The sequence below is a fragment of the Plectrocnemia conspersa genome, unplaced genomic scaffold (genome assembly GCF_051122295.1).
Source record: "Plectrocnemia conspersa isolate PC_06_02 unplaced genomic scaffold, ASM5112229v1 ptg000012l, whole genome shotgun sequence".
Classification (NCBI taxonomy): domain Eukaryota; kingdom Metazoa; phylum Arthropoda; class Insecta; order Trichoptera; family Polycentropodidae; genus Plectrocnemia; species Plectrocnemia conspersa.
Window position 1 is genome coordinate 27,616,050 of NW_028277176.1, and position 13,736 is coordinate 27,629,785.

At 31.5% G+C, this 13,736-nt stretch overlaps 1 protein-coding gene across 2 annotated transcripts; it reads right to left on the reverse strand.

Moving 5' to 3' along the window:
- Window positions 1-175: 175 nt before the first annotated feature.
- Window positions 176-10,710, reverse strand: LOC148228722 (uncharacterized). Of its 2 annotated transcripts, none has more exons than XM_088199715.1 (10): window positions 10,551-10,710; window positions 10,312-10,483; window positions 6,544-6,754; window positions 6,297-6,480; window positions 6,069-6,222; window positions 5,648-5,859; window positions 5,058-5,177; window positions 4,756-4,865; window positions 4,407-4,666; window positions 176-3,838 (listed from the first exon to the last, which is right to left on the reverse strand). In XM_088199715.1, exons 1-10 carry the CDS (start codon window positions 10,588-10,590, stop codon window positions 3,460-3,462), a joined length of 1,842 nt encoding a protein of 613 aa, XP_088055841.1. In that variant the 5' UTR covers window positions 10,591-10,710; the 3' UTR covers window positions 176-3,459. The 2 variants fall into 2 exon arrangements, with proteins under 2 accessions (XP_088055841.1, XP_088055840.1); XM_088199714.1 differs by having other exon boundaries at window positions 4,407-4,678.
- Between the last annotated feature and the right edge of the window lie 3,026 nt (window positions 10,711-13,736).

Genomic DNA, 13,736 nt, shown 5'->3' on the forward strand with positions numbered 1-13,736 from the left:
GTGTCGAATGAAATATATTCTACTTGATTTCACATTCGCGATGCTCAACGAACCATTACAGAGTGATTGATGCGATCATTGTGACAATTGGCACCAACGATGACATTTCCATTGTCATCTATGCCACGACAAAAGGTTAACTTCGTTGCAATCATAGCACAATACATAAAACCAATTTCAGATTCATCGTTTATTTGCCTTAATAAATACATAAAACATAGATCACATATTTTAATTACTGCTTATTTAAAACAGATAACAATTTTACAATGTTTAATCTTAAATCGCCGACTGCTTTTTGTTCATATTCTGCCTATGGACGTTTTGAACGTCATAACGGGACAAATTTAAAATTAAATAAAGATCCGATTATAACAATCACAGTTACATTAGTTATCTAATAACAAAAAATATATAAAAACGAAACGCAATCGACTCGATCGACGATAAAATATACCTAAATGGTTAGTAAAATTCGATAAAATAATTTGTAATAAACTTAAAACTTATGTTTAAATAAATGGACAAACGTAACACCCGCAACTCATATATCACATAATGTGGAATAAAAAAGATGATTTTCAAATCAAAGCAACAGTCGTGTGATAGTTGTAAGTTTTATATATTTTTATTTAACACAGGATAGGCCAAGAAAAACCAAGAAACATACACAACAATTAATATATTTCATAGAGATATTTTAAAGCTACTGTTGAATCAAGAATGTATTCCATAATCAGCTGTAAAATATCTGCATAAAATGTACATGTATTCAGTGGAGGCTCATTGATGCTGCAGTTATAAGTATATACACATTATAAAATATCAAAGAATAAGAGTATATTTATTATACTACACAGTAGCGGTGCATAAATTTAAATTTAAGGATGCTATGAGTAAAATATTATCAAACGGATTAAGTACAAGTGTAATGAACACACTCAATAAAATGGTATAATTTTTGTATTTAAAAAATCATTATAAAATATCTGTGCAACACCATTCACGAGCCACTACTGCTTGCATCAAAATCGCCTTAGTCGAGTCAAAGTCCCAAGATGTAAAATAAACTTAACTTTACTTTAACAAGTTAATCGAGCTTGAAGTTAAATGTTTTTAACAAATTCATATCAAATCTATTTACATATACAATTTAATAAAATAAATATCTGTATCTTCGAATACGATTTTAGTGAAATTTAATTTTCTCAAATTGAGACATCGGTTATGACTTTAGCAAGCTTGATATCAAACATGATAATTTAAAATAAAAAAATGTTTCTTGGCCGACACCGCAGAATCCCATTTTTAACAACGTTAACGTCGTTTACAAAAATAGTGTTTTGAATCAACGCTCTCTCTTAAACTATTATCATGATCCCACGTTACGTCGATAGATATCTCTCTGTACACGCCCAGTAAATATTTTTTTTAATCCTAACACATACACACTGGACAGTGAACGTTATTATTTATAATCAGAACATGACTAAATATATGCTTATAAATTTTACGCGCTATAATTTACACTAATTTTTTGGTAACGACAAGGGTGAAGATGCATACGACTTTACATGCTTTGTTGTACATCAGCGTTAAAAAATATAAAAAGTCGTATAATCAATTTTATTTTCTTAGTACATTTATTTATTTTTCATTAGTCACTAAATAATTTGTCTCTTTATTAAATATTTTTTTGCTATATCATAATGTAAAAAATGGGTAAATTATTAATATATTAGGTATACAAATGAGTTGAAAATTAGGGAATTTCAAGACTATTTTACGTTTTTATGTGCTTTTTACAAACTAGCTACTAGGATAAATGAGATGAGGGGTGACTCATCAGTAGAAATTTTGACGAGCATCTAAATCTACGAAGTTTATGTTTTCAGAACCCCTCTCCTCCTCCAAATGCCAGGTAAACACCACAGAATTACATGTTTAGGTTGGGCCCACAGAGACTGCGGCTGTTAGAGCTATATTCACGGAGACTAAGCCCTAAGGGATGCGGGCCACTAAATCCTTCAAAGCACACCCTCGTCCGCGTCAATACCGCGTCCTATTAAGTTAACTACGTTTTTGTCTAGTTCTAAATTAAAAAAAACTGTATTACATTGAAAAAATTACAGATAGTAATAATAATGTAAGAAAATATTTATGTACGTATTTGCGTGGTGATAGGAACAGGTTACATATATGTAATAGCAGAAACTAACAGGCGACTTGTTCCTATCTACGAGTACATGCGTGCAATCCTGACAATCAATATGCATAACCTCACAATAAGTTTAAATATAAAACTTCTTTAGATGATTTAACAACATTTTGTAACATAACATAAAATCATGTAATCTTCCAGAATCTCTGAGAGGAATTTAAGGAAACTTGTGCTTTAAACTTGGCAGTGATAATCTGACGAGTTCTATTTTGGATTGTTATGAAAGATTGTTTCTTGAAAACATGCTTGTGAAAAAACGAGAAGGCGTAGAAGACTAGAAATACAAACAGTGGTCGACGGTTCAGAAATTGCAGGTATTATTTAATTTTGGCTAAATTAGTGAAAATTTAAATTCAGGGGCAATATTCATTCACTTAACATATATACACATCAAATCAAATCCGATGTATCATTTTGCTATTTTGATAAGTATTTCTGGATTTAAAATCATCACTGAAGAAAGAATCGAATACATTTACTTCAAGGGCAAATAACATTTTTTCCGAACATAAAATTTGCAATGCATCGATATTTAGATTGGCAGCGAAAGGCTTTAAAAATACATGTAAAGTTGTTTGTAATGTATATTTTAACAATACTGTTTTTTTGTTATTGAATATTATTATGAATTGGTTAGAATTGTATTAATTGCTTGTCTTATCTTATTACTAAAAGTTTAATCGCAGTTCAGAGAATATTCCCATAAAATTTTAAACTACTACGCTTAACTGCTCATCTACCATATTTTAGACGATGATATTCTTCAATTGCCGAATAGATAGCAGAAAATCTAAAATAATATATAAAACTCATCTGTACGCCTATTATTTCCAATAAACAATACATAAAAGAGACAGATTATGGAGTAACCTAATAAACGCTAAGCAGACACACCCTTTTATGGTTTTCGCAATATTCTACCCCAATATACACATCTTACGTCTATTAACTTAAATTAGATATACAGAAAAATACTCTATCAAGTATGCTTAAAAACTTGGGTTATAATCAATAGCTAAGTTATAAAGGGAAAAGGGCGTTTCGAGAATCGAGCAAATCAGATTGAATCTCTCTTGTCTGCATTAAAACGCTACACGCTCGCAATAGTAACAAGCCTTGATATGATACACATTTAAATATCAATAATCGAGAGAACCGTTTACACTATACATACGCCTAGTTTTGGATTAAATATGCATAATATTAACATGGTTAAAAACTTTTACTCAACAAATTTACTATGCCGATCGGCGGTTATTGGCGTCGTTGACGATGAGATTAGAACGGGAGGTCCCGCTGGGCGAGCTCGTCTCGGATGCGGAGGCAAAGTTGTCGGTGGAAGCAGCCAGATTGCTGTCGGAGAGCTCCAGCATGGTCGTGTCGCTGTCGTCGCCGGTGTTGTCTTCGGGGTACAGTTGATCGCCCGCGATCACGTTGTGTATGCTCGACATGGCGCAGACACCCTCCTCATACGGCTTGAGCAACTGTTGTTGGATCTTTGGAATCGTCGGCAATAGGTGCGTTGACGTTGTGGAAGGCCTGCTTCTTTGGCGACGGGGAGCGGCCACCGGAGCGCTAGGAACGCTGGGATCGCTGTTTGTTGGTACACTCATAAATCTACGATGAATAAAGATACATTAGTAAATATATTGAGATGTTGTAATATTATTTGATTTATAAACTAGAAGCTACTGTAGGAAATCCTATATAATTTCCCAGTACAAAACAGATCCAATATTTATTATACATATAACTCGAGGATTACCTCAAAATAATTTACAACAGAACTTATAGCCCTCAAGGCATCAAAGGGAATAACATCTGCACAGAACAGACTCGATGATTTTCATTTCTCGAGAAACATTCAACTAAGATATACGAAACAATTGATATTTGAATTTAAAAAAATAGCAATAATTAAATACAACTAGCTGCGGTACCTCGTGACAGTGAGTGTCCGACAGCTAGTTTGGTACATAGTTTTAATTAATTTAAAAAATTGATGAAAAACTTAAGTTGAATAATATGAAAGACCCTTTCGTCGTTTAAAGACCCTTTCGTCGTAATATTAAATCCCTTTCGTCGTTTTCATACAGGCCAGAAATAATATTACATTTTTTATTGTATATTTTTTTCTTCTGAATCTTAATAGTTACACACAAAGGTACAAAATAAAAATCAATACCTAGTAGGATGCCAATACATTGGCGGTGAAGCTCCTTGCATCACAGCTTCTTGATACGACGGTGGTGGCTCTCTATAAAGATGATACATGGATCCGTCGTCCAGCGGCTCTTGGTCCTCCTGCCTCGGAACTGTGTTGTGCGACGTCAAACTATCTCTATTTCTAGTTGTGTAATATTTCAATCCTATGGCAACACCGATCACTGCCAATAATAATCCACAAGCCACAGATCCCATGATCACAACTGTTATGGCAGAATTCTGTAATGTATACTTCCATAAATCATAAAAAATATAATTATTTTTTTATAATAAAATATACTTGATTAAAAAAGTATAAGAACAAATACCGGAAAGCAATTAGTCTCATCTGAATTATCTCCGCAATCGTCTTCTCCGTTGCACATTAAATAATCGTTGATGCACTTACCAGAAGTGCATTGATATTTGGAAGCAATAGCTGTAAATATTAATTATTTTTAGTATATAGTACGTAATATATATATTGAAGTATTTTTGTAATATAATTTTATACAACCTACGGCGCTTACCTTTCCAAATAATATTCAATGTGCAATTTGCAAGCATTTAATAGCTCTCCGATAAGCTAAATAGTTCATATTTTTTTCTAAATCTTAATAAAGATACTTACGTTGAAAGCAACCGTTTTCGTCCGATCCGTCCGAGCATTGCGGTATCCCGTTGCATCTCTCGTTCGGAGTGTAACAACCATCCACGCTAGCGCATGATATTTTATTTTCACAACCAAGCACTAGAATAATAAAGTAGTTTTTGTAAAACGAAATCTTTGGTTTTATTTGGATTATTATATTTAACATTAGTCAATTAGTCAACTCATTATTTTATTTATTGAGACTTAAAATATATACTCTTACCAAACATTTTAATAAGTGTGAGTGAATGAAATCTTACGAAAATATTAATTATATACATATAATAATATTTAAGATTTTTTTAAATGAATTACAACGACTGCATAGGGTGGATCCGTGCAACAAGTTTTTGATTACTTAAAAAAAATATTATTTATCCTAAGTACTAAACTCGTATTATGTTCAGATAATATTTTTCCCAAGATATTTCTTGAAAGAGTAAAACTTTGATTCAGCAAATTAGTATGTAATTTAATAAATAAATCTTTTAGGCAGAAAAATATGTTTTGTTGTATAATCATAGTCAATGCGTAAACATGTTGAATAGATAATATAGTTATTGAATTACCGCATGATATCTCATCAATGCCGCTGGGACAATCCATCTGCCCGTTGCATCGTTGCGTTCTAGGGTTGAAACAGTGACATCGGTCGTGATAACCACAAGGCACATGGTCTTTATCACATCCTCCGCACCCTCCTCTCTCTCCTTCGTCCCAGCCTCCGGCACAGTGAGTTGTGTTGTCGCATGAGCCGTACAGAGGAAAACATCCACCGTTTCTGAGATTAAATTAAAATAATAAATAAGGCTTAAAAATGTATTAAAATAACCTGACATTTATGCGTGTCAATGTTCAAGATTCTGCAAACATACAAATAAATGAGAATACTTTGAGACTAGCACTAGTTAAGATCAACGAGCAATAGTTATTTCAGTCAAACAAATCAAGTATCGCAGTTTCTATATTATAAAAAGCATGATCACTCACTGGCAATACAACATGTTTACTCCGCATATTCCACAATTAACTTCATCGGTTCCCGAATTTGGACAATTGGCAATTCCGTTACACCTTTCGGTAGAATTATTAAAACAACCCGTATCTGTCCCACCGCATGGAAGCATATTGTCTCCGCTGCATTCTAGTAATTAAAAAATAGCAATAAAAAACATAACATTTCTTTAATATATACTATATAAAAAACACTAAAAATACCATCTAAAACAATATGTGGATTCTTTTTCCTTAGACACTTCCATTCGTCAGAATTGTCATTACAATCTGCGTCGCCATCGCATCTCAAAGACATATCTATACAATCTGAATTATCATTGCAACGGAACTGATCATCCCGGCAAACTATATAGTCAATCTTGAATCCGCGACCACCTCTGAATACCTAAAAAAAAATTGATTAATGTAAGCAAATTAGATAATCGAGAGCATATTGTGTGTTATTTACCGAAGAACTGTGAAACTTAATTGAGGTTCTTTTTTTTGAAAACGAGTGTTCTAGACCGCTGGTGTTACTTCCGCACACTTTTAACGAGGAAAACGTCACCCAGTTGTTTGTGCAGCAATCGTGCATTATGCCGATTGTCTGTGCGTAGTTAATCCCTCCGAATGGAATCATAGTGCACTTAAAGTCTTCTTCGATGTCCAGATCGACTAATCTGTATAAAAATAAATATATAATTCCCATAAGTCCTTCTGTCCTACTAAAAACTAATGATAATATTTTTTACAGAGCGTTCTACTGCAAATTACAAATATAAAAATCATAAAATTGTTTTAATTAATATTAAAACAATTTTATGATTCAAAAGTTGATGTCAGTTGCAGCACGTTTATTTTATTGATATGATAACAAGTTGTAATGGCACATGTGTTCTAAGAAATGATTCTGATTGGTGTAATAGTTAGCAAATTGCATTTAATTCTCAATTCGCCATGATAAAAAATAAATGACAATTAAAATGATTCAATAAAATTACCTAAATAAACCCTAGAGTTGTAAATATATTTGTGCAATTATGTAAATTAATGAATAATCGGTTATTATTTATCGATACTAGATGACCTATCTTCAATTAAAATAGTATAGTAAAACATTATCCTTATCAATGCAAGGAAAATACTGTTATCTATATTTAAAATAAAAAACAATTTGTTATTTATAAAAATTGTATAATAAAAGTTATCTTATCTATAATATGTGAAACCACCATTATATAGAAGTAATTATATTTTAAACAAATAGATATGCATACTGAGTGAACACGATTTTTACAGAAGTTTTGTTATTATTATAATTTTTAACAATCTAATTCTTTAGAAATAAAAATATTATTTTTAATTTACAATGTCTAATTTAAAATTACTATTTTATTTTTAAATGCGACATTTATAGAAATATTTTTTTATTAATAAATATAAGTATTCAGAATTGATTGAATTAGAATAAATTTCCAGACTTCTTGAAAAAAGTCTAAGCATTAGCCGGACTGGCTTAAAATGTAAAAACTCCGTAAAACACATTTGCGATAATTAGGACATTTATTTATAAAATCATAATTTTTTAATAATAAACATAATAACGTTTTTAAATAAAATTTGGAATTTAATTTTGTAAGGATTGCTTTTTTTTAATTCGCAATGGTAAAATCAGTAAATAAAATAGAATGAAATAAAAATAGATTTGTATTTAAAAAACGTTGTGAGCCACTGATTTGGGACTATTTTAGCGCCAAATATTAGTGGCAAAACTTCAGAAGATCTTTAAGATAAGTTAGGGATTATTGAATGTGCATAGGAAGACTGACTGATGGTGATTGTAACTAATTAAAAGGGATCGAAATAGTCGATTTTAAAAAAAATTCTAATTAACCTTTTAAAAGTCGCAAACTAATTAGTACAGCCGTGCTCTACAGGCCGGGAATTTTCTAACAAAACAAAATCTATTGAAACCTTTTCTTTCAATAGTATATTATGACGACATATAAAATAAATATACAATGTGTAATTTTTACTGTCATTTACTCAGAAAAACACAATATTTTTTCCTTTCAAGTCAGAGTTGTCACATTACAAAACATAAAAATAAAATAATAAAAAAATATTGTAAAATATATATAATTTTTTTTATAAGTTTATTAAATACAGATGTATAAAAACAAAATGTCAGGGTTGTCACATTACTATCAGCAAAAATAATTATTAAAAATTTCGTAAAAAAAATATTCACATATTTGCAAATATATATGTATATACCAGGCGCGGGCGGTGAGATTCTTTCCCTCTCGATCGCTTGCGTTGTTAGTGACGAGAGTGAGTGAGAGATAAGAGCGAGCGGTTCGCATGCCCTTATCTCTCACTCACTCTCGTCATGCGAGCGATCGAGAGGGAAAGTATTTCACCACCCGCGCCTGGTATATACATATATAAAAAAATATGTATAACCAAATGTAATGCAGACGAATAAAAAAAACAATGTCAAAGTTGTCACATTAGTTTTAGAAAATGAATAAAAAAAAATACAATAAAATATCGTAAAAAATAAAATATAAAACATTGTATAATTACAATAAATAGAGATCTATAAAAACAGTAAGCCAGGGTTGTCACATAGCTTATAAAAAAACTATAATAAAATATAAAAAAAATTGTTAATGAGCTGAAACAGGTTTTAGATTTTACTTCAAATGCTGCATTTCAATGATAATTCAACTGCTGATTCCAAAAATGGTTTAGCAAGCGTGAGAAATTATTGATGGACTCAACAAAAATTATAAAAATCATTACAATCCCGAGGAGCATGTCTGTATTGACGAAACCCTAATTCCTTTCTGAGGAAGAATCTCTTTTGTCAATACATAAAATCGAAGGGACACACAAAATGTGTTTGTATTATTTTTATTAGGTTTTCCTTATTGTAATATATATGTATATAAGTAAATATAAAAAATACACACTTTTCACATATAATTTTGTTTTTTTTTAGTTATTCGTCAATCAAAAAAATAATCTACCTGCTTACTTGAACCAAATTACCATTGCTATTATTTTCCTTTATAAATTTAATTATATGGCTCATATACATATGCACAGATAATCTATTAATTGATTAATTAAATTTTTAAATCAAGTTATTGAATGTTTTGCTGTGCATTTGATTTAGAGACGCGGCGTCAGTCATTTAATATTAAAACTCGGTGTTTCGGTGAAAGCCGGCGCTCCAGGATCATCAATTCAAAATAAATATTGACGGTCATGGGTGATCAACATGGCGCAGAGGTCAAAGTTAATGATAGTTACCGGTGAACTAAGTGGCAGGATGTGCTAATATGATATTAGTGAAATCTTTAGATAAAGGGTTTAATAAATACGCAGCTTAATTTGTATGAAGTTGAAATGACGAAATACCCAAATTTGTGCAAATAGTATTCAATGAGTTGAGATTGTAGCATTAATTCATTTGAATTCGCTCGAAATTATTTTAATAGTTCAATATCTTTATGGTTTTATACTTTCTAAAACAATACACAGCACATTGTCTACAAATTATATTTCTCTTAACAATGGGTGGTAAAATCTTAATCCTAAAAGGTTTCGCGCAACTGTTTTCTTTTTGTGTATTTGGCGTCAAATAAACAGTGTAGTCGAAATTGTAAATGAATGCATTTTACCTTCTTTAAATATATAGAAAGGCATTCTAATACTAAATATAAATGTGGCATATATTATTCCCATTTTTGGGCGAAAAATTTCTGAAATCAGACGTTACCTAAGAAGAAGTTCTTACAAACAAATATTTTATGGACATTAGTAAATTCTAATTGAGATTATATTTATAAACAATTTTCAATCATTTTGGAAGACTTGGAACGCTCTAATCAGTATTAAACGACACTTGTATAATGACGATTATCAAGTTTAAACATTTGTATAAGTATATAAGTACACGTGTCAGGCTCTTGTTTTGTATAAATTCAACTCGGAACCAGACACTATGTAAATTCTTCAGGGCAATATACATAATGTAATCTGAGACGGCCTAGAGGTTATATAGGACGGAGTGAACATAATGCAGTGTTGCAATATATATATCGAGTAGCACATTTTTTTTACTGATGTCAGGATAATATACTGGATGACCTCATTAAATTGACACCTATCGATCCACTCTGCCAAGCTGTAAAACAGGGCACAAAGCACAGAACGCGATAATTACTTCATCGTGAGCGTTGAATTGTCCGGGTAGTCGATGGTCCACTTGCAACTGGTGTGCGGTGGATATCGGTTGGGATACCCGGGACTGGTCAACGAGCCTTTGAGGGATTTTATCGACACTGGTCCACATGGTAGATCCGGGGCAGACGTAGGGATGGAGCGTGTAAGTCCACCTGCGTCACACACTTTATGAGGAAAACCGTAATGATTATATATTTTGTGCACAAATCGTATACTCACAGAGGAGGAGCAGGTACAGTAAGCAATGAACGGAATGCATCGTTTGGCAAGCGTGTGCTAGAAATTGACAATTTCCATCGATTCTTGGACGCTGAAAATCAGCTTACTAGCGCATAAATATTGTTTTGACTGCCAAGATGGTAATGACAAAATGGACGGTGTTGCCAGAAACAAAAATGACAACGAAGGTCAACGCGATCCTCGCTGCTAATATGTATATTGACAAGTTGCAAAGTACTTCCAATAAAATTATATATTGTAATAACACAACAAATTAAAAAATATTCACAGCTGACTTTAAACATTAAAAATGTAAGTTAAATATACCTGTTAATCAATATTATTTTTTATTTATGACAATCTTTCTCATCAGTAGCGCTTATTTTTCTTTTCATACTGCTGTATTATTCTCCGTACAATCTCGGCGCTGATATAGTTTGTTGCGTTAATAATTTGATAACTCAATTATGTAAGTACAGACTAACAAATTTGAAGTTTTATCGACATATACACTATTTTTATTTAATTCATATGTAGTTATATTCAGTGCCAGCTCTATTAGTCCCGGTGCCCCGATGTAACTTTCTACTCAGCGTCTTACAGTTTAAAAAAACATTTTAGTGCGATACGTGATACGTGCTAAAAATGAAAATAAATTAAAGGTTATCGCATGAATTTCAAATTTGCTTTATAGAAAATATAATAAAAATGTAATATTAACATATATAACATTTAATAAGTGTAATAATATTTAAAAAAAAATGTTTTTAAAATAACTTTAAATTTGTATTTTTTAAATAATTAAATCGATACATGGATATATTAATTAAATACCTACAAATAGCTATCATTTACCTACCTAATTACAACTCCTATAATATGGTTTAAATTTTTATATTTATTTAACGTTAACTGACCGTGTATTTAGGTATTAGAAAAATGTAAAAATCTACTATAATTAAAGAAGAAAATAAAGGCTTACAGACAGGACCGGTCTTGGCAGCAGGCGAACACGTACGAGGCACGTAAGCGGCTAATTTCTAGACGGCGACCGATTCAACAAAATCTCAATTTGCAATATACGACAACAATGTGAAAAAATAATAAAATAATACTTGAAAAATAAACAATTAATTCTTATTCAGTGATTGATTGTAATTTGAAACAAAAATACAATAGAATAGGCGTAAGGTAATTCTGGATTTTCATAATCGGTATTTTTGAAAGTTAATTTATATTTTCTTGGATGTAATTAGTACTAAAACTTCATGCTTTTAAAAGTATCTAAGTCGTCTTATTTCCGATTCTTTAAATTTGACGCCTTATTCGCCACACAATTTTTATTCTACGGTTCTGTAAAAGTGCTAAAATTTCTATTTGACTTTTTTTCGTGTAATTTTTGAAGCAATATTTAAAGCCATAAAATTGCCGCCTTCAAGAAGTTAGTATCCTAAAGTACCGCCCTGTCTCGTCCTCTCTTAATTGGCATGGCAATCCTTTTGTCACACATGGTAAATTGCATAAAAATAAGTAGATACAGGAATGTACAGTTTTTGTAAATATTTGATATTTTGAAAGTAAAGTAAAATATTTTAACGAATCAAGAGAGCGGCAAAAATCTGGCTCTCACACGGGCGGTCCTACAGAATAAACTTAATAACTAATGTACACTTAAACAATAAGGTGGGTCGAAAAAAATGATTTTGATTGAATTGTAAAAGCGATTAAGCCGGACATTGTCCAGAGGGATAGATTTGGATATTATGCAAAGCAATAAAGTCAGGGCATTTTCCAGAAGATTTGTCAATTCGAGATTCTGGTCCCCTGTCATATTCTAGATCGCTAACTGCGGCGAATAAAGTGCTTAGGTTGTACATAAAACTGCCCAATCTTTCTAAGAATTGTATGGTTCAACATATAAATAACCTCTATGGTTCAACATAAAAAAATACTAACGACTCTAAACATATTTTCTAACAATTTAAACATCGCGGTATTAATTTAACGACCTACTTCCACTTGTTAATCCAGTAATTGCACACACTGCGTTCTTTGCACACCCTAAAAATGTACTGTTGGCTATGATCACTGATAAAAGAGAACACATTCCAGAACTTGGATCTATGAGAATTTTAAAAGCAATATGGTCTGCCTATAAAGATACTATTAGAAACTGTGCTACCTAAGATAAATTTTGAAACTAACGATTACACTGAAATTATTGACTGGAATACTTACCTGTTGTATCCTCCTGCAATTTTACGTGAAGTAAGCCCATCAGAAACATCAAAAATTTTCCCTGTAGCACTCAGGCAGTCGAGAGATCTTGTTACCGAGGCATTAATTAAAGTATATGGATATGAAGAGAGATAGTTACATCAGATCTACGCTGGTATAAAGATCACTTATGCCTGATTTCTTCCAAAAGTCAGATTTTAAACGTTTACACATTGAAAAGAAACAGTAGAAGTAACAGTGAATCGCCGAATCCAAGTCATTTTTTTAAATAATAGTAAATATAATGTAAATAACACATTGGATGATTGGTTGAGTAATCAGGGCTGGCCCAAGAATCCTCAGCGCTCCGGGCTCACGAAATGCTTTGTATAGAATCCATTTTGTATTTTTTCCCGACAAGGTTAACGGAAAACAGACTACCGCGAAAGCTAAAAAAAAGTCGTCACGAAAGTTTTTGTTTAAAAACCATTTCCAAAAAAATCATGCCCATGCAAACAGCAAACTGTTACTAAGTTAATTACTTAGTCAATGTATGCACTGACGAGAATTAATACTTTAACTGTAACATATACAATAAAATGAAGTCCGTGGTGTTTTGAGGTTAAGAAATATTTATATGATTAATAAATTTCTTAACATTGATATATACATCAAAGTGTACAAGTTTTATTAGTTATTTATAAAAGCATATTATTTGTATCTAAGTAAATCAAATAATTTTTAATTTATTTATGGTATTAACATCTGTTTGTGCATGTTTCACGATTTTTGCCTTAATTAGTATATATTGTGAATTTGAGCATCTATCGAAAAAAATAAAATGTATGTGTTTAATATTATTGTCTCACTTATAATGGTTATTAAGTGTATTTTTCAATGCAAAATAGTTAGCGCTCAAATTAGCGCTTCGTCGCTCCTAGGGTGCTACCATGCAGCGCTAAAAGCAGT

Excerpts from the sequence above, each read along its gene's own strand:
- LOC148228722 (XM_088199714.1), bottom strand. The coding sequence starts at position 10,590 with ATGCATTCCGTTCATTGCTTACTGTACCTGCTCCTCCTCT. Across the intron at positions 5,860-6,068 it reads GTAAACATGTTGTATTGCCA|AAACGGTGGATGTTTTCCTC; the intron begins GTGAGTGATCAT and ends ATTTAATCTCAG. Across the intron at positions 3,839-4,406 it reads ATGTATTGGCATCCTACTAG|ATTTATGAGTGTACCAACAA; the intron begins GTATTGATTTTT and ends TATTCATCGTAG.